The sequence below is a fragment of the Pleurodeles waltl genome, chromosome 4_1 (genome assembly GCF_031143425.1).
Source record: "Pleurodeles waltl isolate 20211129_DDA chromosome 4_1, aPleWal1.hap1.20221129, whole genome shotgun sequence".
Lineage (NCBI taxonomy): Eukaryota > Metazoa > Chordata > Amphibia > Caudata > Salamandridae > Pleurodeles > Pleurodeles waltl.
In genome coordinates, this window is record NC_090442.1 from 71415494 (window position 1) to 71440358 (window position 24865).

General features: G+C 47.5%; 1 protein-coding gene across 8 annotated transcripts in view; it reads left to right on the forward strand.

Annotated features, from left to right (window-relative positions):
• Nucleotides 1-24865, forward strand: part of PTPRF (protein tyrosine phosphatase receptor type F) — a 597274-nt gene that overhangs the window by 464674 nt on the left and 107735 nt on the right. For 5 of the 8 annotated variants that reach the window (XM_069227807.1, XM_069227815.1, XM_069227809.1 and 2 more), the window contains 7 exons: nt 8174-8443; nt 9240-9821; nt 12217-12350; nt 12646-12790; nt 18133-18438; nt 23127-23320; nt 24633-24659. In XM_069227807.1, the coding sequence (XP_069083908.1) occupies nt 8174-8443; nt 9240-9821; nt 12217-12350; nt 12646-12790; nt 18133-18438; nt 23127-23320; nt 24633-24659 (1658 nt within the window). The remainder of the gene's footprint in view (nt 1-8173; nt 8444-9239; nt 9822-12216; nt 12351-12645; nt 12791-18132; nt 18439-23126; nt 23321-24632; nt 24660-24865) is intronic. The other 3 variants (XM_069227811.1, XM_069227812.1, XM_069227813.1) reach the window with 1 other exon arrangement.

The following is a 24865-nucleotide window of genomic DNA, read 5'->3' on the forward strand; positions in this document are numbered from 1 at the left end:
CTCAAAGCCCTTCTCTTAAACACGAGGCTGCTGTAATTAAATCTGCCAGCACTGAATACTGAGGCAGCGTAATACTGAAGCCAGCTCGGGCCTCTTCAATCCATTTACGGCCACCCCTGCCCCTTCAGCTCATCCTGCACCTTTCTTCTTTCTCCCTTTATGACGCTTTTTAGTTTTTCCTTCTTCCGTCTTTCGCATATCTGTCTTTTGCTTGCAGTAAGTGCTTGAGGCAGAAGAATAAGCCCCGGCCCTCACAAAGAAGTGCCGGTGCTCAGCACCGGAAACAACAAGCACAAATTAAGCACTGCCTGCCCACCACTACTACTCAGCTTGCGCCCTGGAGCAGCGGTGAGTTCCACGGAATCCGGTGAAGCTCCTCTGCAAGGTTTCAATTAATGTACACATTATGTAGAACCCTCTTTCTCTGAGGCCTCAATGCAAATCACCCTGAGTCTCCTCTTCTGTGTTTTATTCCTCTTCTCCGTGTACATCTGTGCATGTGCCTGAAAATTTAGGATTTGACTCATTGGGCAGATACTGGAGACGCTCTGTACCCATTTCCTAGGTGTCTGTCAAGTCCTCCATGTCTTCAGTGACTATATACCCTGCTGAAGTTGGTCTCTTTCGACTCCTCCCCCTCACAGAGGGTCTGAGGTTGACCACCAGCATCTTCCCCTTGCCTGAAAGCCATTTTTGATATTCAGTTAACTCTCCACTGATCATCCTGAGAATCTGCCTCTGTTGTTTTTATTGCAGAATTGGCTCACCGTGGCCTGGATCTTCCGTGAACATGGAAGCGAGTTGTAATTTCCCACTTATACCTTTCCGTACCAAGTGGCACACCCTCTACCTCTGTGGCATTCACACACGCTCAAGGGCCGCGCATACCCCTCCACCTGCACGCTGCTTGCAAACTAACATAGTTGAACCTCAGGAGCTCTCAGAAGAGTAACAGCTCACATGCAAAAGCCCATATGCAGGGCCTTGTGTGGCCTTGTCCGTGTTAACGCCCTGTGTTTGCTCCTCACCAGTAACCAATCACGTGATATGGCTTTTTGTGTTGTGTTTCCTCCTCTGAGTCTCAAGGTGCTACAATAGTGACCCTGGTGGCACCTTGGTTCTTGAAGAGGGGAAGACCATAGAGCCATTGCACCAGACTCTATTGTCCATATGCGTAAGTGCACAGGGATCTGCACCCTCTTGGGAAAAAAAAATCGACTTGTGTTGCTTTTCGAGAGCTGCCTCACTGCATCCTGATTCTCCTTGCTAGCGTCTCATCCTGCATGATGCCCCCGTTTCCACGTAAGTGCCCCTGATTCCCTGACTCTGCATGCGCAGCGATCCACCCGTATGGCCCATTTACCCACTGACCCCTCCTGCACTCACCTTTTGTCCTCATTGAACATTGCACAATGTACCATCATGTCAAGCGTTGTTCAACGTGACATTCAGTTGCAGGAGGCGCTTGGCGAGTGAATGTGGGACGGTAGAGCTTGTCGATGTGGGACCACTCTGCCGGAGCTCACATAAATTGCTGTGGTAATTTAATTTCAGGTGTGGAGCCTTTCCTGCCATTGAGGCAAGATTTGAATGTCCTCTTCTAACATTCCCTGCATGTTATCCAGAGGTTGCCCTCATGAAGCGTGTGCAGCCACTTACCTTGGGCCTTGCGCACATACATGAGGGTAACAGAGGTGGGTAAGCTCGCCATCATTTTGCACCCATCATTTTCATGGGGTAAGGGTCAGTTTAGTGTTCTCAGGCTGTGTAGAGGTTTGGTCTGGTCATCTAGGATGTGTTTTGGAGTTCGCAAAGACCACAGCGTCTAGTTTTTCATGTGTGTTGACATGGAACCAGTAATGTGGAGTTTCCTTGTTAGTCACGATTAAGGCTGTGTCACCGACACATGCCACCCCACATCACCTGTCCTTCACTACACTTTTCCTTCAGAAGGATCCTAACCGTTGACGGACAGGTGGCCGCCATCTGAAACCCAACCCCAGCATGTGCCATGCCACCGTGCCCGTGGGAACCCACTTTCCCCCGAATGCTGAGAGCGACAGCCATTTCCAAACTATAGTTTGTGCTGCTGCCAATGAAGTGGAACCGGCCACTCTGTCAACTGCAACGATTCTAAGATTTTCTTTCCCCACAAATTCCTATTTTATTCAGGCCTGCAGGCTTCATGCACAGCACCAAATTCTTTTTGATTCCTTTTTCAATACTGTTTTGTTTAGATTCTTTCTGTTTTTTAATGTCTCCATATGTGCGGCATTTTCCAAGAATGACAATTAAAAGAAAACAACTGGAGACCATATGTTTTAGGTGTTATCAGTCCTGCACGTTGGTTGGCTGTGTTCACCTGTCTGTGGATCCAGCTATAGTTTCAAACTTCTGGAAGAGCTTTCCAGGAGGCCCTCTCCTCAGTGACCACCAGTAGAAGAGCAGGACGTCTAGTTTCATCGACAGGGCCCTCGTTTCTCTCCTTAAACCAAACCTGTGCACGTTCTAGATGTGCAGGTGAGAGGAATAGTTGGTCTCGGTGCTTGTGTGTCCTACTGAAGAATCCGGAGGATACAACTTAGAGCTATGGCCTCTTCTTTGGGGTGGCTGATCCTTAGCCGGGGATGCCTAATAGCAGCTGACGCCTCTGGTCCAGATCCCAAGAAATGCTGAGACGTGTTAAACAGGGACCCAAGGTGAACCATTTCACTGAGCCTAGAAGGACGCTGAACATCCTGGACATCTGTGAGGGTCACTCTGATCTTCAAAGCCCTCTTAGTATTCATTATTCTAAGAGGCAATCGCAACAACAGTCACCTAGTGCCGGGGGTAAGGCCACGCAATTTTTTTTTTTTTAAATAGCAGTGGGTACCCTATATGTATAGGGTAGAGTTTCACAGCTGGCCTGAAGAGATTGAAAAGGCACTTGGTGTGCCTTTCTTAGCACAACTGCGGGGTTTACCAACTAAAACAAATAAAACAAACAAATAAAATTGGGTCCTGGTACTCGGGAACAACTACGATACTGGCTAGTTTGCAGACAGCTGGTACTAGGCCCGGGTGGCACTCACTGATACCCAGTGAGGTACAAGATTGGAACGAATGAGATCTGTCTCCACTCATGCACCGTGGGTGGTCAAAGAGGAAAGTTTTCTGATTGGTCACTGGGTTAAGATGCGTGTGAAGTCACGGGTGAGGCCTTTGTTAGGATTGCTCTGACATCATTCCGACAGTTGTAAAAACTATCCTTGATGAGTTTTGGTCTTGGTCATGTAACGAACGCAGACCAGATCCCTGTGTGAAAGTAGCACCGGCCTTTGGAGTAGAATCTGGACCTTTTCATCCATAAAAACACACGAGCCATGAAAAGCACCTTCTAAGAGTGTCTCGTACCTCCTCTGTAGAGGTTGTGGTACCCCTAGACAGCAGCTGGTGAACTTACTGCAAGGACTTCTGGGAGAATCCCAGCAGCACAATCTTTTTGGTAGCGATGGAAAAGAAGGCGCCCGAAGCAAGACGCCTGAAGGGGGCTGTGGCTGTTGTGAGTTGGATCTGCTCTTCATCTCCAGGCCCTTCTATACACATGTCCTCTGCAGACATCCAACATCTAACAATAGAAGGACAACCCCGGCTCTCTGCAAAGGCAGCGGTGGTGCTTCCTCCGGGGCTGGTAGGGAGTTGATACCTTTCCCATTAATTCCTTGTCTGAGTAGAGCAATGTGTCGAAGGGACTGTAGGTCTGACAGTCTCCATCACAATTCATGACATAGTCTGTGTTCCAGGTGTCTGCAAGTAGCATCCTCACCAATGGATTAGCCCAGGGACTTTGTTTGATGTTGAAATTGTTCGAAAGTCAAGAGCATTTTATTACGGTTCCTTTTTGACAATGGGGTTTGTAGCAGTTCTGTGAAACAGTCACACCAGGGCTTATCCGGAAATGGATCGGTTTGTCACCTGGGAGAACTGGACGTCTCCTTTCATTATGTTTAAGGTGTGCCCAGTCTGAACCCTGACGTACAGTTCACACCATGGATCAAAGTCAGTCTTGTTTGTGTATTCCCTTATTGTAATACGAGTAATAAGATGGCGGCAGCGGAGAATGAGGGTCACCTACTCTTACTCGCCCCAACTTGAGCTCAGTATTTCAGGGTCACAGATCTGGCCCACATGCCTTTAGAGGCCCCAAGCAAACTCTGGCTTTTCTGGGTCTGTGTTCTGAAATTCCATCTAAGTATCTCATGACAGAAGTTGAAATGTTTGGTGGCTTCATTCATTCCTACCTGCTAGGTGTGCCTTGCATGTGGGATTTGCAAGAGGGAAGCCCATGTCCGCAGCGAGATCACTGTGGCTGGTCTTCCAGTAACTGCTGCCGTTGCTCTGCTAGTGGTTTGTATCCGGAGGAAAAGGCCACGCTGCCTCTCTTTCAAAGCTGCAAGGTTGACTCGCCAAGGAGACAGCTCAAGGGATTGGCCACCTCCATCCACGCCCCCCCTTTGATGGTCTAGCCTAGCTCTTTCTGTTGCATCCCTCCTTGCTGAAAGGAAAGTATGGAACTGGATGCTGTCCCTCAGCATTCTGGAAGGGTTCTAGAGTAAGTGTATATATACCATGAGCTATATGCAAAGTATTTTTTTTTAAAGGCTGTGAAACAACCCTATCTTTTAACAGATTGAGCTAATACTAGTAAACTGCAAGAAATACCTTTGACAGCACTTTCCATCATTGTGTAGCTGGTCTGGGCCATTTTATAGGGGGACATATCATAAACATCAGTTTATACCCCCCAAGCCCCTCCCCCTGTCCTACCCAGAGCTGCGGTGCAATTTCATCACTAAAACAAGAGACTGCAAAGGCGAGCTCCTTGCTTACCTTGCCCAGCGATTCGTGCTGCACCACGCTGCAGAGCCGCAAGGAGTTCGAAGCCTTTGCTAGTGGCGTTGTACGCGGCACTGATGAGGCCCATTAAGGATGAGGCCTGTACTACCGCTGCTCTACCCAGCAGTGAAGGGGGTCCAGTGTGGGTGCAGCCTTTGTGAGCGTTGCTCTACATAGGCTCAGTAAGGCTGAAGTCAGTGCAAACACTGCTCTACCCTGTATTCAGGAGTTCCAGTGAGGCTGCATCCTGTGGAAAAGCTGCTCTTTACAGCTCCAACAAGGTTGAAACCAGTGCGAACGCTGTCCTACACAGGCCCAAAAGTGGTAAACCCTGTGAGAACCCAGGTTCAGCCCATGATAAGGAGGTCCATTGAGACTGCAGCTTGTGTAAGTGCTGCTCTAACCTGCACTAAGGAGGCCCAATGAGACGTTAGCCTTCTCTACCTAGCACCACAGAGGTCCAATGAGATGTTAGCCTTGTCTACCTAGCACCGCAGAGGCCCAATGAGATGTTAGCCTTGTCTACCTAGCATCGCAGAGGCCCAATGAGATGTTAGCCTGGTCTGCCTAGCATTGTAGAGGCCCAATGAGACGTTAGCCTGGTCTACCTAGCATTGTAGAGGCCCAATGAGATGTTAGCCTGATCTACCTAGCACCGTAGAGGCCCAATGAGACGTTAGCCTTGTCTACCTAGCACCGCAGAGGCCCAATGAGATGTTAGCCTGATCTACCTAGCACCGTAGAGGCCCAATGAGACGTTAGCCTTGTCTACCTAGCATCGCAGAGGCCCAATGAGATGTTAGCCTGGTCTGCCTAGCATTGTAGAGGCCCAATGAGACGTTAGCCTGGTCTACCTAGCACCACAGAGGCCCAATGAGACCTTAGCCTGGTCTACCTAGCACCGTACAGGCCCAATGAGATGTTAGCCTGGTCTGCCTAGCACCGTAGAGGCCCAATGAGATGTTAGCCTGGTCTGCCTAGCATTGTAGAGGCCCAATGAGACATGAGCCTTGTCTACCTTGCACTGCAGAGGCCCAGTGAGATGTTAGCCTTGTCTACTTAGCCCTGCACAGGTCCAATGAGGCTGCAGCCTGTGCATACACTCCTCTACACAGCCCAGTAAGACTGAAGCCTGTGTGAACACTTCTCTACACCATACTGAGAAAGTGTAATGTGGCTGTCACTTTTACGAGCCTCCTCTCCACAGGCCCAGTGAGGCCCAAACCTGTGTGAGAACTGCATTGTTCGTACAAAGGGGATGGGGCCCGGATGCCTTTTTTGGGATGCACTAATTTACAAAAGTTTACAAAATAGGGACAAAAAGGGATCTTTGTCTCAGTTTGATTAATAAAAGTATTCAAGTGGTGGACTAATCAAAGAAATCTAATGATAGCATCACATATGATCACTGACGTCTTTTCATTGATTGCACCCAGACGCCCGCCTTCCCAGGTTCTCATAAGGGTGATCCCCTTCTGCAATGGCTCAGGTTAGCAGCACATGATGAAATGCTGCCCTTAGGTTTTCTTACTGAGTTAGAAGTGTAAGCTCAGGTATTTCATTCACACGCTCCGTTCTCTTTTTCTTGCCCATGGTCTGTAGGCCTCAGGTGATGGGATTGTTTTGGTGATATTCTATAGCTGTCTCTTTTAGAGATGCATTGTTACCACTTCCTGAGAATGAGAGTAACTCCATCTGTAACCAGTCCCAGCTTCATCCTGGCTGTGGGAACCTGAGCCCTCTGTGCCTGAGCGGAGCCGGCCTCGGGATATGTCTGACACAGAGATGGCGGAGTGATACCGAGCCTGGCCTGGGAAGAAGTTGGCAGAAAATGAGGGCTTCAGGTTGGAATAACTTGTCAGACATGCCGGGGGCTCCCTAGACCCATCAGGCTGCGGCAAGCCCTCCTCGCTCCACCTGGAGAGATGCCACATGGCCATCCCTGGTGGAGATTCTGTCCACAGATGTGTGGTTGGCATGGCCAAGGTCTGGCACCCGTTAGACATATGTTCTTCAATTTTAGACTTATCCGCTGGGTCGCTGCGCACACTGATTTTGGCAGGTCTTCTATTTGTGGTCTTCACAGAAGGGTCCCAGGCCAGTTACTGCCCCCTGAGCAGCTCAGAAGATCATAAGCAACACGTCATCCCTTCAACCCACTAGGCGCACTTTTGTAAAGACCAAGTGCTGAAGTTATCCCAAAACATCTAGTCATATAAGTGAGCTCAGAGCATGCTGGGTCCTGTAACCCATCCAGCTGATGGAATGAGCCCTAAGCATACTGGGTATTTAATCGCTTAACCCAGTGTGAACTCAACGCATTATGTGCCTTCTGAGACAGCTGATACAGTGTGATCCCAGAGCATGCTGGCCATTGCATGATCACACAACCGATGCACTGGGTCATGTACCTGTGTCCGTCTAATGCAATGCAAACTTGAGGCATTTTGCATGTTGCATAATGCACCTTACTGACGTAGTCGGAGTTTAAAGCATGCTGGATTTTGCAGATTCTGACAGCTGGTGCTGTGTAAGCCCAGTGCATGCTGGACAATGTGTATGCATTCAGTTGCAGTGTTTACCCAAGGCATAAAGTGCCCAGCTTCTGCAGTGTCAGCTTAGAGCATGCTGGGTATTGACCAACTCATGCAGCTAATTTACTGTGCCGAAGAGAGTTGTGGGTAAAGTACAAGGGAGTGCACTTGCCTGACCCTGCTATGGTGGCAGGGTCCACTTCAGTGGCAGAAGCAAAGCAAATAGTTTGGAAATGGCTGTTGCTTATCATGGGAGTCCCCCACACCAGCCAAACATTTTGGGAGCCATGTTCCCACGGCATGGTTACAAAAATGTTTTGCTGATCGTGGCTCTTGACGCGCTCCTTTGGAAAACACAGGTAAAGACAGCAGCGTTTCCCGTTATCGCAGTGGAGTTTGAAGTGAGCTCCGCGCCATAATAGGCTGGTGGTAATCAACGAGGTAACAGCTTTTGTTGCCATGAGGTGGAAGAAGGAAGAAATCTGTAACGGTTTCTCTCAAGATGGCTGCCCAACAGGGCGCCACCTGGGACTGTAGGGATAAAGGAAAAAAAACTAAAGCGAAGGTAGGACTCGGCCAGAGACTGTTGCTTTTGACTGACTTTGCCTTAGCCTCATGAGTCTTTAAGAAACTTAACAAATCTCCAGGTCTTCACCAATGGACGAGGCTACTCATTTGCAAAAGAAACACCAGTCCAATGCTGGGGTGCACCAATGCCACCTCCCACATGCTAACCTCTTGCTCCCTCTCTCTCTTCACAGTGCGGCGGGTGGCCCCCCGCTTCTCTATTCCGCCCAGCAGCCAGGAGGTGATGCCCGGAGGCAGTGTAAACCTGACATGTGTGGCTGTGGGTGCCCCCATGCCCTACGTGAAGTGGATGGCGGGCCTGCTGGAGCTGACGAAGGAGGACGAGATGCCGGTCGGCCGCAACGTGCTGGAGCTCAACAACATCCGCGAGTCGGCCAACTACACCTGTGTCGCCATCTCGTCACTGGGCATGATTGAAGCATCCGCCCAGATCACTGTGAAAGGTGGTATCTCTCCCAAAATTCTCTGCTCCACCTATGATTGGGGACCTAGCGCAACATCCCTAGGTTCAGCTGCTTGCCATGTATGTTAGGAACAATTGCACTTCACAGAATTCTGCACTGTAACCCATTGGAGCAAGCTACTTCCCCCAGAACACTCTGCGATAGACTGTTTTACCTCCCACAATGTTTTGCAACTTCACGCATAAACTTAGCCGACCCTTCTAGACTCTTCTGCTGTACGATAGAGGTGGCCACGCACCCCTTCCCCGAATTCTCCTGCCATCCCCGGTGTAATTGCGACACTTTCCCTCCTGAAATAACCCTCAGCCTCCTCTATAATGGTGACATTATTCCCTCCAAGAATAATTTACTGCCCCCCTGTAAATGGGGTAGTGCTGCTCCTCGCATAATCCTCAACCTAATGGGCACATTGAAATGTCCAGTGATCCTCTACTCCATGTACTATGATGGGAATGTTCACATCTTCCAGAATCCTCTTCTGCACCTGCACTGTGACGACACTCCCATCACTCGACATCATTCAACTCATTTCTGTTTAATGCAGTCTATTACACCACCCAGAATCCTTCACTGTTCTGGTTCCTGGTGTGACATCCCTACCTCCCAAAGTCCTCCGGTGCTGTGTAATGGCCTACACTGTGCATTTGGATTACTGTCCCAGGAGTTACTAAATTTGTGTGCAGGGAGCAAACACAGAGAGGTCCGTGGTTTTTTTTTGGGGAAGAGGACACATGATATTCTATCTGCTAACATTTGTTTGTACTTTTTGTCACAGCTCTGCCAAAGCCTCCCACAGACGCCACGGTTACGGAAACGACAGCCACTAGTGTCACGCTAACGTGGGACTCTGGGAACCCAGACCCTGTGTCGTACTATGTCATCCAGTACAAGCCGCGCTCATCAGATGGGGCCTTCCAAGAGGTGGATGGTGTGGCCACCACCCGCTACAGCATTGGCGGCCTCAGCCCATTTTCTGAGTATGAGTTTCGCATCATTGCAGTCAACAACATAGGCCGTGGGCCGCCCAGCGACTTGGTGGAGGCACAGACCGGAGAGCAAGCGCCATCAAGCCCTCCGCTGAAGGTGCAAGCGCGCATGCTGAGTGCAAGCACCATGCTGGTGCAATGGGAGCCTCCTGAGGAACCCAATGGACAGATCCGGGGATACCGAGTGTACTTCACAACTGATGCGGACCAACCCTTCAACACTTGGCAGAAGCACAACGTGGACAGCAGCCATCTGACCACAGTGGGCAGCCTGATCACCGGTACCACCTATAGCATGCGCGTGCTGGCCTTCACCTCGGTGGGCGATGGGCCCCCCTCGGACATAATACAGGTCAAAACGCAGCAAGGAGGTAAGTTCCTGGAGGGGGAGTGATGGACTGGGTCAAACTGCCCTCTGCTTGGTCTTGATTGCTTGGATTGAGAGAGGATGTTGCAGCAGGTGAGAATGGATAAGGAATGATACACCAGGAGTGGCTGTGTGAGTTAAAGGGGTTGGAATAGGGAATTCTCTGATATTAGCATAGTGTTGAGGTGGGGGCGCCCATTCTCTGGGAGTACAGGCGGCTGCAAAGTGACCAGGGATACACGGGCTTGGTGAGGAGGAGTGACCATGCACCAAGGCAGGGTTGAAGCAGGGCAGACCGCTGGCGCAGTGCACCACGGGTGAGTGTGGGCAGATTGTGGCTCGTGAATGAGAAGACGGGGGCGTATCGGTTAGAGGTGTTGCGTGAGGGTGGAACTTGGTGGCAGGGAATCCATGGTCTGACTGTGTTATGGTCCTTTCCTGGTCTGCTCTGAGTACTGCTTGCACTTGGTTACTCTAGCCATGACCTGGGTACCCCCATCACTTTCCACTTACTCCCAGTCGTGATCCTGGTAGTCATACCGTAGGTACCCTGTGCCACTATCCACTCACCACGATTGCACACGTGGCACGGGCCACTTGCTACTAGACGTGGGCAACGAAGCTTCTGTTCGACCACGAAGGGTAGGCCCACAGCACCAGTGGCAGCCAAGGTGGACTTGCAGCAAGGCACTCTCTCGGTCTTTTCAAAGTACTAGATTTATTCATTAATCTGTAAGAAAATGTAATTGACATTACAGTAGAAATGTGACTAGCCAATATAGTACCAGTAATCAGCTAAATAGTATGCTGGTGGCACATGGATTGCCTTTAGAAAAATCATGCAAATTAAAAGAGCATTATAAATTAGCTAAATTAGTAGAATGAGCAAAAGTGCTCTGCACAAGACCAAAGGCTGCTCCATTGCCATAAATGTGCTTCCATCAGAAACTGTGCCGAGAAGCCAAGCGTTCTCGAAATAAGCTGAAATGCGCTCTGCTAAAGAGTGTCGCTAAAAATGAGCCTTCTAAAAATAAGTTTGTGCTCTAAAATGTGCCCATGTGAAATGAGCCTGTAAAAATGAGGTAAGTGAGCTCCTTGCCAAGAATTTCTAGTCTTCTTATAGTGCAGTGAACAATGCGAGCAATTCACGGATACAGAACAAATTGTGGCAAATTGAATGCACAACATTCTGTCGGCAACGGAATGGGAACTGAAATGTTACACGAAAATAAAAACATTTTCTCCCGCTTGCTGCCCGAACTTTTATCTTTAAGATACAAATACACTATAATTTTCTGTGCGAGCATTCATTACACTCACGTAATCTTTCCACCAGAAGTGAAATAACAACTTTGACATATTTTGCATCAGTTCGTTTCTACAAACAATATTTTCTTGCATGTACTCCGTGCTGGAAGCAAGCATCATAAAATGCAACAATTTGAGGACATTTGACACAACATGCCGCAGACTTCGTCCTTGTAGTGTTAAATCTTGTAAACAATGGAAAGAGACAACAGACCAGAAGGCCAGGCAGGTTCAACTAATTCCCAATATTTGTCTGTGTTACAGAGAAAAAAAACGAGTGCACAATTCTTGTGTACCTCTTAAGGTCTCCTGTGTTAGCAACTACAAAATGTCATGTACATTTCTTATTTGCTAGTTAGATTTCTCATAGGGGGTGCTGGTCTCACGCTTGCAGGACTTGTCGGTTGAGTTTATATTCTCTTCCGAATGCACACATTGACAAGATGGCCTCCTATGTAATTCCCGCTTGCATTAACACTGGTCAGGGAGGACTGCCACATTCTCCTGGACATAGCGCCAGACGGCGAGCGTGGCTGTAGCGCTGCTTGTTTTGAAGTTGTTTAGTTTCGAGCCCAAGTGGCTTGTTTTGGCCCCACAAGCCAACATGGTCAGAATGGAAGGCAGAATAGCCCCAGCACCAACATAAAAGTGGCTCTCATTCTTAGAGGAGTGGCCAATGTTTGCAAATTGGGGCAGTTTTGAACTTTTTAAAGACATGCCGTATAAGTGTTTTGCGGTATATGGAAGAATGCTGATTTTCAAGAGTAAAACCCGGCCCAGCAGACCATAAAACAGGCCCACAGATAACCAACAAAACGGAACACACACTAAATTGTGAGACGAGCCCATCAGGCACTGCCTGACCAGTCCAATCTTGCAAGCCAACGTACAAAACTCCCTCCCTGGAGCTCTTAAAACACTCTTTTCTCAAGGAGAGACTGCGCCCATCATGCAACGTTCTTCCCCAGTGTGGTGGCCCAGTGTGGCAGGGCGGGTGGCAGTGACTTGTGTGGCTGGTCTCGGTGGTGGCGGTGAGCATGCGCAATGAATGGCGGATACTATCCAACATGCGCCCTTACCTCTTTCCACAGTCCCCGCCCAGCCGACGGACTTCCAGGCCGAAGCAGAGTCGGATACCCGGATCCTGCTCACCTGGCTCCTCCCACTACAGGAGCGCATCACCAAATACGAGTTGCTGTTTCGCGAAGGAGAGGATGGCAAACAGGTAAGACATTGGAGAGGGGGTGAGCTGCGGGGATTAGGTGCCTATTGGGGAGAGGGGGGCACTCAGTCAGGTACTAATATGGAGCAAGGATTAAATTGGGTGACCTATTTCGGATAGGGTCAACAAACCTGATTTCTGATTTTCATTGTGCACGATGTTTATTGTGGAAATTGATTGAACCCTAATTCGTTTATTGATCCTTTCTTGAATGTTATAAAGCGATTTGGGCTGATTACGGTATTACATGCCCACCCCTTTTACAATAACATTTTAAATGCATTTTTTTTTTTTGCAGCAAAAAATAACCTTTGACCCTGCATCATCCTACGAAGTGGAAGGCCTGAAGCCAGACACTCTGTACCGTTTCCAGCTCGCAGCCTGGTCCGACGAGGGGTTAGGGGTCTACACCCCCATCGTTGAGGCTCGCACCGAGCAGTCCAGTGAGTGCAGTATGAATGTCCTCACTAAGGGGTAATGTGTGGGTGCAGAAACCTAGGTGAGGATGCAACGTGTTTATCTTGGGTGCGCAAGGAGCGTATGTGCGGGGGCTTAGTATGCTCACTCGGAGGGGAGCCTGCATACTTCGCTCAGGAAGATCTGCTCACCTGTTGCCATCTTTGACGATGCACCTCTGGTGTCTGTTCATGAGCTGAGGTCTAGTATGCTGGGGTTGCTGGCGTGGTCTTCACTGCCTCACAGCTGGCCTACATGCAGGCACTCAGGGTAACTGCTGTCCTTGGCATCATTAAACCAAGCACCATTATGAAATAGCTTGGTGTGCCTGTTTGTCACTTTGTGTGCTTGTTTGACGGCCTGTGCATCTGTGGGTTTGTGAGGGTATGGAGATATTTGACTCATATGCCCACAAGTTTTATGTTTTTTTACCTGAAATGTGTCTCCCTGGATTCCTGTGCCCTTCTCCCTGATATTGCCAATTACTTTGTGATGAATGCTGAACACTGCCAACCACTTATGCAAAGAAGGTCAGTGGCCATGCATGCATGTCAGCCCTAAGCAGCCTTGGGTCTGCTGCTTTTTTTCCTGAGGTCTGCTCCCCCATCTATATTCCTAATTTTTCATCAGTCGTCAACAGGAACGACTGACAAACCCTCTTTTGTGTGCCCCTGAGGTGTTGTCGTCACAGGAGTTTTTTTTAAATTGTTTTTCATTCTTCTGGACAAAGAGTATGTAATTTCTCCTTTGCCTTTACTTGTATCACACCATGTGCTGCCTGTGTTGGGCACACACACAGTGTGGTTTCTTGGTAATGGTCTTTGTGCAGACTGTCAGGGACCTGGTCAGCTTCTTACACGCCTGCTCAAGAGTAGGCAGTCATTCCCTTCTGAGCTGCTGTTAGCAGAGGAAATCAAAATGAGGTGCACTTCCTGAAACACCATTGGCTCCACTTAATCAAGCAGGACCCAGTACTGATTGCATTTCTGAAGAGGTATTGGCTACTCCTAGTAGAGTTTTGAAGCACTTTTGGTTATTCATACCACACAGAGTGAGGCATGCCAAGGGGTAGAAAATACACAGGAAAGCATGTCCACCTGGGCGGTGGTTGTGGCTAGAAGGATAGAACAGAGACCGGTCCAGCTTGGCACCTGGTCCTTCACAATGAGGGGGTGGAAAATCAACTCTGCGTTGGTATCGCTCCTCAAGCTTATAAGATGTCACACCAGAGGACATAGGGCAGGGTTTTCTGAACTAGGATGATCCTGGGGTAAATAAAACTAAATGAATCTTCCACTGAAAACACCTAGCTCCAGAGGAGTGAAGTAGGCGCCAGGGCTGAGAAGTCCAGCTCACAGCTAAATTGAATGGTCGCTATTTCTAGAACTGTGGACATCGGAGGAGCACCAAAAGCATAGACCAAAGCTGCTAGCCCCTTCCCTTGACCCGTGGTGGGCATCTGCATCCATCCTGAAGCATCAGAGGCTTGTGTTGCGTGAACACCTCTATGCTCTCCGTGAAATCTAATCCCAAGCCCTTTGGAAGAAGTTGAACAAAGTCTGCGAGTGTTGTTGCCCAAGAACAAGTCACTGATTTGGAGGCCCCCTGCATCTTCAGGTATTACCAGGAATAAAGTGAGGAATGAAATTTGTGTTTAGAGCAGATGAAAATGTGGGACTGACTCCTTTATGGTCACTGTCTGAGGGCAATCTGTCGAACCTCTCATTGTGTCTTGGAACCATCCTTGCCCTGCCTCCTACTACTAGAAGGTGAAATTAGAGTGGTTTCCCTGTCTAGGCCTGAAAGGATTGAGGCAAAACCCCTGCCTTGTTTACCCCCATTACACCCTGTCTTTACCCACTCACAGGGCAGACCAGAAACCAAAACCAGCCTCAACACAACTGTTCGATCCAGCCCCACACGAGGCCCTGGGGGCATGGTTGGACTTCAGGAGCACATCAAGCTCTCAAAGGAGCCCTCCAGTCTGCAGCCTACCAGGAAAATGCCAGAGTGCCCTAATTGCCAATCCGGGTGTGCCCACTCCTCTGCTTTCCCCTTTCTTGTACATTAACCTAATGGCACTCCTTCTGTAGTTTCATTGATTGTACCCTCTCTCTTCAGGGCGTTATCGCTACCCACACCAAAGTGTTGGGCCATCACCTCCCATGCATGGACCTCACAGCCAATCAATCATAGTAATCCTTCCTGGTCCAAGCTGGGCTACTCACTGATTATACTATGGCTGATTGTATGAGTGCACTCCTTCATTCCTGGTTGGACTTCCTGTAGTACTCTCTCCTACTTATCCATACCTTCGGGGTTGGGCCTCTGCCTCTCCTGAGCAGACCCCTTCCATCATTTCCTGGCTGGTTATCCTAGAGTGTGGAGTATCCACCTCTGTCCTTATTGACACTTGGTCAGTTTAGATTGAATCATCTTGGGCTGCCATCAGACTTGCGTGTTGTGTAAAAGGAATGCATGTGTTCATGTAGAATAATGTTACTGAAGGTAAAAGAGGCTGTTTGAGATGTTGGTTGGTTCTGATTAGCGTCACATTGACAGCAGCGCTTGGCTATAGTTGCTGAAATTTTTTGTGTAATGCCTGCTGTCCTTATTCTTCTACGTTGCATTGCGCCAGGAGTGGGACGAGGGATTTTCCAGGATGGAACAATAATTTATTTCATCTCTACGTAATAGTCCTTATTGGGTTTTCTTCGGTTTGATTTGAGGGAGAAGAGTTTGTGCTCACCCCGCAGACACACCAGTGGATTATACTGAATTATGTATCCTGTTGTGTTTTATAAGGGACCATATTTCTTTCCAAGATCACTCAGGAGACCCCTTTAAGGTGAAGCGTGGTTCTTCCTCTCTAGTGATTCTCCTGCCTAGTGGAGAAGCTTCTGTGTATATGTGGGATCTTTTCTTCTTTTTCGAAACACTTGTTTATTTCACATGGCAACAGAGGAGTCCAGGGACATCCTTAAAAACTTTAATTCAGCCCATGTCCAACAATATTACAGCTGTTTCAGATTTGATGATTGTAGCAGATGACAGTGACAACTCTTTGCTGAAAAGTTAGTTGGCTCAAAGTCAGAAGTAACACAAAATGATTTTAAAAAGTCAGTTTGACATAAAAGGACTCACACACCACACTAAACAGTCACATACCCTACCAGAGCTACCTGTAAGCAAAAGTTCATGTACTCCCCATGTAGTCCAGATTTTGCAGATTTTTTTTTTTTTTTTTTCATAATCCGTATCAATGTATTTGCTGCTTGTGATGGGTTTCCGGGTCACATGCACTATTCATTCCTTTTTTGGATAATTTCAGATTTCAATATCAAACAGGTAATCTGTCATCCACTTTTGTTTCGTAAGCCACTTTCATGTCCGCCACAGAGCTTCAGCATTCTGAATAAAGTACTCCAGGGCAGATTTGTCAGATATTGCAAGAGTGCTTAACACATGACCCATCACTCATTATCTTCTGCTTCTCTCAGGGCAGATGCATCTTCTCCCAGAAGGTGTCTGTGCTCATTCCACCAGAGCAAAGGCAGCATCTGTGACCTTCTGAAATAAGCCTCTAATGAAAGAGAGCTGCGGAGCAGGTGCTTTGGTCAATATGCTGACTCGAGGCCTTACCTAGACCTGTCCTGTTCCAAAAGGGGATTTTAGTTAGCTTGGTGGATGAGTAAGGAGACACTTCCTCAGTAAATAGTTCTCTCATCTGTGCAGTCCCTTGGATTACCAGTGCTTACCCTTTGTTCCTTGTCAGGCTATTATTAGTTGTCCAGGTACGACATAAGTGTCGTGGTGTACCTGGGGTGCACCCACACTGGAGGAAGGGCCAGGTGAGTGGTAGATTCCTGGTTTCACATATTTAAATGGTTAGCACAGCCTCTGCCCCTCTACAAAAGATGGCCCTGATCCCACTAGCTGGAAATAAAAGGCAGTATCTGGGCTGGGAGTGGAATATCTTGGTAAGTACGTTTGATATTTTTTCTAAGGTGGCCAACAACCTTCTGCAGCCCCATATGACCATGTATGTTCTGCCCACTTCATGATTCCTAGGAATCAGACTGTGCCCCTTTCAACCTACACTTTCTCCTTTGACAGCCTTCTGGTCCCTCTTTTTTACTGCATCGTTTCAATTGCACCCACATCCTTTGGTTGGTTACATTATTATGAATTTTGTTTGTTTTTGCTTTGTGTGCAACTCGTTCTTGACCAATTGCCAGAAAGGGGAGATCTTAGCCGGCCTGCTGGAGCAACATTTGAATCTGTCCCTAGGCTGTCAGAGCTTTATGCCCTAAAATGTGCACGTGGCTTATGGAAGTGCACGTCTGCCAAGACACCCTGCTTGGTCACGATTCTGATTGTGCTTTTAATTCACCACCTATGCATGAATTAACCATCCCAGATTCATAGCCTGTAGCTTTTTACAACAAATAAACTGAACTTGCAGACAGCTCTAAGCTGTTTGTCGAGAACCTGTTGTATCCACTTCTGTTTAATGCCTGCCTACTAGTTTTAGAATGCTGCCCGTAAGGGGTGAGTACCCACAAGTGCTACCCAGTGTACCTAATCGGAACCTTCCCTTTTTGCTTCTCTCAGAGTCACGCTAGATTGTGCTGCAGACAGAGACACCGTGCAGTCCAAGTACAGGCATTTGTGTATTGAGTTACCATGCTAGAGAATCTGTCCTTGGGCAGTATATGAGCTACCTTTCCCATGTAGGTCTTGTTCAACTGTAAATATATCCTGCTTTTGCCATGTAAGGCTTGTTCACCTGTGTAGAGCTTGTCTCTCATTGTGAATTCTTCGTGGGTCTCCTATACACTTTCCTGGAATTAATGTGCTCCAACTCTTTCTGCCCTGCCAGGTTGTGTCCATAGCCTACAGTAGAGAATGCACCACCCACAAAAAAGCTCCTTTCAGTCTCTGTTGTACTCTAGCTCTTTATCAGCTGGTATATCAGGCTCATACACAGATGTAGGGTATGCACAGCCCCGGCTAGAAGGCTCTTTTCTGGACGTCTTGTACACCGAACTCTTAGTATGCTTTCATGTTATACTCTAGTGTAGGGTATGCACCCCACTAAAAGGCTCTTTCCAGGCCCCACTATGCTCTAGCTCATTAAGTGCTGTCATGTTGGTACAGTACATGGAGGTAGAGGATGTCGCCATAAAAAGGTTTATTTCAGGGCTTCCTACCTCTCAACAGTACAGGGCCATTGGTTGACTATGGGTTGCACAACCTTTTATTTGTCCTGCTTGCCTCCATGGTCATTTTCCCTTCATCTCCCTACCCCTCATTTGTTTCTCCCCAGCCCCGTCTGCCCCACCCCAGGACGTCGAATGCATCAGCCTGAGCTCCACTGCCCTACGGGTAAGTTGGGTGGCGCCACCGGCCTCCAGCCGCAATGGTGTCATCACACGATACTCAGTGGCCTACCAGGCAGTGGGTGGCGAGGACCCTGCTAGGCACGTGAAGGAGGGCATCGGACCAGAGTACACCAGCTGGGACCTCCGGGACCTGGAGAAGTGGACCGAGTACAAAGTGTGGGTCCGGGCCCACACAGACGTGGGGCCTGGGCCCGAGAGCCCTGCTGTGCTTGCAAGGACCGACGAGGATGGTAGGTGTCCTCTGGGGGTCCTGCACCACTCTCTGATGGTGACCCTGGCCACCTACTCTCTTACCTGGTCTTTTTTTTTTTCTTCCTGCTTGATTTTCTTCCTTTATCCTCCTTACCACTTTCTGCCCTCTGCTGTGTGCCCTCATTTCTTTCTTTCCACCCTTTTGTTCACCTTTCACTCCCTAACTCTCGGATCTCTTTATAAGGTTGAGCATTGGATCGCTCATAGAGAGCCATGCTTGAAATATTACACATTGCAAGCTGTTCCTGTCCTCTCCTTCCATACAAAGTGACAGGGATGGGGCATCATTCACTGCGCACCATTACAAGAATTTAGGAATCATCAGAGGACTGTTCATATACCCAAATGTCACACTGTGAGACTCTGGAGTATGAGGATATAATGTGGCACATGGGTTGACTTTCAGGAGGAGAAAAAGATCGAATATGAGTCGTTGCTTGCCTACATCTGTCACCATAGAGCTTGTGCACCAGTTCATAGACTCTGCTCTTGAATTTTAGAATAGCTTTGCCGTCTCCCCCACGGGACTTGGCTTTGCAGTTTGGTTTGGTCTGGTCAAGGCAACACTAAGAACTGTCAAGAAAATCAGAGTCAAACAATGCAGTGGTAACCATGGCAAGTTTCTGCAATTGCTACCTTCGTAAATGCAAACCTAGTTAAGGGGTCCCACACAGAAGTTGATTACCCACTGCTTCAGAGCTGGTACAAGAAGAGAGACCACTCAAGTACCTCCCAATAACCACCTGAATAGGGGATGAGGCAAAGCACTACACCATCATTAGTGACAGGAGGAAACCTCTTTCAGATGTGAGCCAAGAGTTGCTTTACCAATTGCAGGCCAGCTGTCTGCATGAACATCTCCCTGGGTGGAATGCCAACAACTTCATAACCCATAGTCAGAAGACTGGAACAACTTTGACTTCAACCACCAATAAAAAGTAAAGTAACACACTGACCCAAAGTTAATGGTGACTTAGGAAGTGAATACAGGACAGGGTCATAAGTTATCCATCAGTTGGAGGGCAGCAGATTTGTGTGAGGCTCAGACATGGGGCACTCCATACCAGATTGGACTGGGAAGTCTCAGGGGACAGTTCGAACATACTTTGCTAACAAAGAGAAATTGGCTACCTGGAAAAGGGTGCAGCATAAACGATGGTGACAAAGGAAATCAGAAAGGTCTGGAACAAAAGAGGTCTGAATAAAAAACAGTAGAGCTGGAGACTAAGTACAGTTTAAGTGTGGAGAGCTGCATTAGATAGAGTGGGAAGGCCGGACAGTCCTCCTCCAGCATCAATTGTACTTTTTCTAACAGTCTTTTTATACTATTTCTCTCTTCTTTCATTGTCTCTACTTTGCTTCTGTCACTCTCATTCCGTCTTGTTTATCATCCTGCTTCTTGGTTTTAATTTGTACTTGGGGGAGGAGGAGTTTTTTTTATTTTACACAGGTCATTGTCTACCTTTTTTTATTTTACTCTTCCCATCCTGGAATCAACTATAGATTCACACTCTGGCCTGTATTATTTTCCACTAGCAGTGAATTCTCAGTACTCTTCAAACTTTTAGACCAATTGTGTAGCCTCTCAGGATTATTAGGGCTTCAACATAAATCATGTTCTTTCTCGCCTCAGACATTAGAATGATCTCCTTCAACGCGGATGTAGATTCCCTTTTTCTGTTTTGAACATGCCTTCCCGTGGCAGGCTTGTTGACTTGTTTGTATTATTTAGTCATTTATGGGACACATTAGAATCCATAATTTCCCTCTTTCTCTTCAGTCCCCTGTGAGGAGTCGTAGGTGTATTGGAAGTGTTCTTACTTTATTTTAATTTATTCCTATATATAATGATCTCCACATCAAACCAAACTGCATCAAGACGCAAGAACCAGTACCTGAGGAGCTTAACTACAGGGAATATCATCCTATTGGCTTAAAAAATAGACAGTATTAGTAAAAGCAAACAAGAAGTTTCTCCTTCAAAGGAAGCATCTTCAAGGTAAGCAAACTTTCGACTATGAGTTTGCACCTTATGTTTGGTGTGACCAGCTGTTGCTGGCGAGACTATCGAAAGGGCATGACTTAGTGAATAATGGACTGTTTCTTCTTCAAATTAATGCAAGAAGTAGAAACTGACAGGCAGTGAACAGTACGGTGTGGTACAAACCCTGAGTCTTTGTCTGAAGACTATCCTCACACACTATTCTGAACCTACTGTAGTTACCATAGCATCAGAAAGACATTGTCCAGCGAGGAGACGAATGGTCCTCCCAACACAGCTCGATTTAATTCAGGATGGATGTCTCGGAGCATACTCTAAAGCCAATGGAAGTTCAAGAATTTCCCTCACCACCACTTTGATTTGGAAATTCAGACTTATTCTACTGTATAAACATGTTTTACTTTGTTGGCACATTTGAGTTGGACTTAGTAGAACTGAATTTGAGCTGGTAGGAGCCAAGAACCATAAATTTATTCTTTGGGCCCTGAGCTACTGCTTTCTCTTGCTCTTGCTCTGTCGTTGCTCCACCTTTTTCAGGCTCAGTGGCGCTGCCGGCAAATCCGCTTGTGGCCCATCAACATGCAGAGATCTGGGTGATATTGGCATAAGACTGGAGACCAGTTACACTAAAGGGATCTTAGATTATAGAGAAGCAGTATGGGCATGAAACTATAATAATTTAAGACCACCACAGTGTTTCATCTGCTGGTCTGGCTCAGAAGGTCATCTCTCACCAGTGTGATTGCGGACTCCGCAACCTGTCTAGGTCAAAACTCTGACTAACTATGACCGTTTACTCAGCTACTGTGTTTGAGGGACCCTTGAAGCTGGCTGACCCTGTTCCCTTGTGGGACCCTTGTTGACCAATACAAGTGGCGATGGGAGGAGCGTTATTAAATTATTGGGACCCAACAAGGGTTTGAATAAGATTGTGCTTTCTAAAGGTAGATCTTAGGACACTTGAGCTGAGTTCTTTCTGAATTTTTCAGACTTTTTCTTCTTTGTGTTTCTAGTTAGCTCTACAATGTTTTTTTTAATGCCTGTAGATTTCTCCCTTCCTTTGGTTCCAGATTTAACTCTGTGGGGTCACAGTAAGATGGAGTCCCTTTTCTGGTTCTGCACTTGAAGAAAATGGCAACAAAAAATAATGCCTTGTGCCACTTTACATGTTTTGTGCATCACTTGATACACTAATTCAATACTCTTAGCGTGTCAGCATCTCAGGCTTGAATACATAAAAAAGTATTATCTAGAACGCAACAGTTTGTCAATGTGCAGATTTCCTCCTAGTCAATGCCAGTCTTCTCCTTGATACAGATGATGCCATCAACCCTGGATGTAGATTTAGCCTGTAAATAGTTTTTTTTGGTGCTTGTTCTGAATCAGCCTTCATAGACATCTGCATTGAGCTTCGTCTTAAGAGCCCCAATAGCTATCAATATGTCAGACCAGAAAGAGAGGATGAATACATTTTGGAGCAAGTTGGCCTCATGTTAAATCTCTACAGTCATGAGCTCAGTGTTATTTGACTGTTCTTCTTGTTGCTCTATTTTCGTATGTCAGATTGAGGTTCTCTTGTAAGGTGTTGCTTTACTATTTTTTCTGTGAAGATCAGCTGGTGCGTATACACAATGATAGTTTCCTCTTCAGTACGGTCACCTATTTTCACGTGAACTAGTCCATTCGTTTTCTAATGTTCTTTCTCGCATATTTGGTTCCAGAAATGCAGAATCTTTTTACTCTCCACATTTAAAGAGCTCTTCACAACTAGATTGATGGGTGAAAGGCTATCAGCCCTCTTGTTTGGTCTTTTTTTTTTCACAAGACGTGGGTTGATGATTTGTTGCAAGTTACCAAAGCCATGTCCAGCCTCATTCTAACCTCTGTCTGCATAAATCAGAAAGCATCAGTTCAGCCATATTGGCTTTCCTAGGCAATTTTCTTTTAATAGAGCCCTGTAAGGCAGCTATATGGAGATCTATTAGCAGGTTCAGGTTTCAGAGTTGGCTAGTTCTCTAATAAACACTCTCTTCTTGTGTTCTCCCTTGCATTGATAATTCTGGATGAGGATCTTCTCTCTGCATCATCTCAGTCCATGGGAGTTGCTGTGCTGAAAATGAAAGTTCTTTACCTGTAACAACTGTTTCTTGCATGGAGAGTTATGAAGAATAACCTGCAACATTTCATACCTTCCCATCTTGTCTGAGATTTGATGCTTCTTTTCAGGTCTCGTCTGTGAAAATGTCTAAAATTTCTCAGGTGGAGAACAGCTTTTATAACCTGTGCCTTATTTGAGCAACTAGAGATTTCACTCTTAACAATGTTAAATGGCTACGCATGATTTATTTTCCGGAAGAATAATTAAAGGCAGTTCTGTGAATCTATAGCTGATGCCAGTGCCGCTGTCACAGGTAAGTAACTTTTTTCACAGTTGGCTCCTCTTGTCTCTCTCTCTGGCCTGTATATTATCCGTGCACCATCAACTGGGAGAGAGACGGAAATCGGATTGCCAGCGATCTGGAAGAGAAGGGCTGTCTTGCCCCACTGACAGAGGTATAAGTTATTCCTGTGCCAGAGAGTGCCCTGGTCTGTGCTGTGGCAATGGGTGGTTGTTTTCTGTATTGTTGTACATGCGGGTGGAGCTAACCACTTAATGTGTTGCAGTGCCCAGCGCTCCACCCAGGAAGGTGGAAGTGGAGTCTGTGAACTCGACATCGATGCGCGTGACGTGGAAGGCACCGATTTCTAACAAGCAGCACGGCCAGATCCGCGGATACCAGGTCACCTATGTGAGGCTAGAGAACAACGAGCCGCGCGGCCTGCCAATCATCAAGGATGTAATGCTGGCAGAGGCCCAGGTATGCACTGGCGCCTCCAGACTTCATTGTCCACGCATGTAGGTCCCCCTAGCAGGGACTGGGTGTTCCAGCATTGCTTGCACACCCACCATGCACACTTTTCACGTACACCGTCACTGCAAATCTCAGTTCACCATCATTGTCCTAATGCCAAACTATTGCAAGCTAAGGCCTCTCCTGTAGGATGGCTGGCGAATAGGGTGAAAGAAGCCATCAAAACACATGCACGGGTTGATAGTTTTGGCATCTGGACCATTCCACACGAATAAAGGCCTCAGCAACAGAGTCTAGTTCCTCTCATAACCCAGAAGCACTCACTTCCACAGGGATTCCATTCTAGGAGATAGCAACATTGCCCTCTCCCGTGCTTCCCTTTCAGTACTGGCGCACTAGTGCCAACATACGCTTGCCACTAACCTCTCGAGCGCTTCCTTTTGCACACTTCCATCTGTACTAGCGCTGCTGGTCATTTGTTGAGGTACAGTAACGCAAAGCACCCGTCACAAATTTGCAGTTCTGCACTCTTCACACACTTTTGTGACTGCACTAGTGATCTTTCCATAACCGTAAAACACCATATCCCCCCCCAGAACAAGGCTAAACTTGCTCGCTTGTGCATTCACGCACACACTCTTGGGTACGTAATGGCGCTCTTCATATGGTAACTGGTACAGATGCACTCACCTCTACGGTCTATTATACTCTTTCGGTTACAACTGCAAACGTGCCTCTTGCATGGAGTTCAGCTCACCTCAAGGTGGTCTCACATGAACTTCCTTTTTGAAAACTTCCCGCTAATACAGTCACTAATTATTAAAAATGTCCTCACAACACTCTTCTTCTTGAACACTCTTCTCACTGCTCTGCAAGTGCTCCTATTGTGGAGCTCAAGCGAAATGTTGTCTACCCACTCCTCCAGTGACATCCAAAGGCCCTCTTGAGTATCCCCTCCCTCTCACGCACTGCTGTGCACACTCTCTCCTCACACACCCTCTCCTCATCTACTCACTTACATCTTCACGAGTGCCCCTGGCGTGGCGTTGGAGATCCCACGTTTGAACACTGTCGTCTACCAGGCCCGCCTGTGGCCGCCACCTCCCTCCTGAGCCAATTCACTGCTGCCTCAGCCCTGCTCCCAAGGACTGCACTGTATCCCTTCTGATACAGCACATCCTGGCTTCCTGTGTGTCCAGTGTGATAACTACATTGTTGTTCAATAATCCATTGTGTAGTGTTGTCTTCTTGTCACTAGCTCTCCGTAGGCAGTCACTTTACTCTGTCTCCATTGTTCCCTCTTTCCCTATCCCCCCAGTGGCACCCGGAGGAACCTGCCGACTATGTGAGTACTCAGTGTGCTTCTCCCTCAGGGAGGGAAGGGTGTCTGCTTTTAATCAGGCGTGGCTCCTGTGTACACGAGGCTTTCACCCCAGGAGTAAAGATGACGAGTGCGGTCCAAGGCTGCAAGCTTTGGACTGAAGAATAACTGCTGGCCATGTATGCGAGATTGAGTTTGGACCCAAGTGCGAGTGTCACAGCAATCCCCAA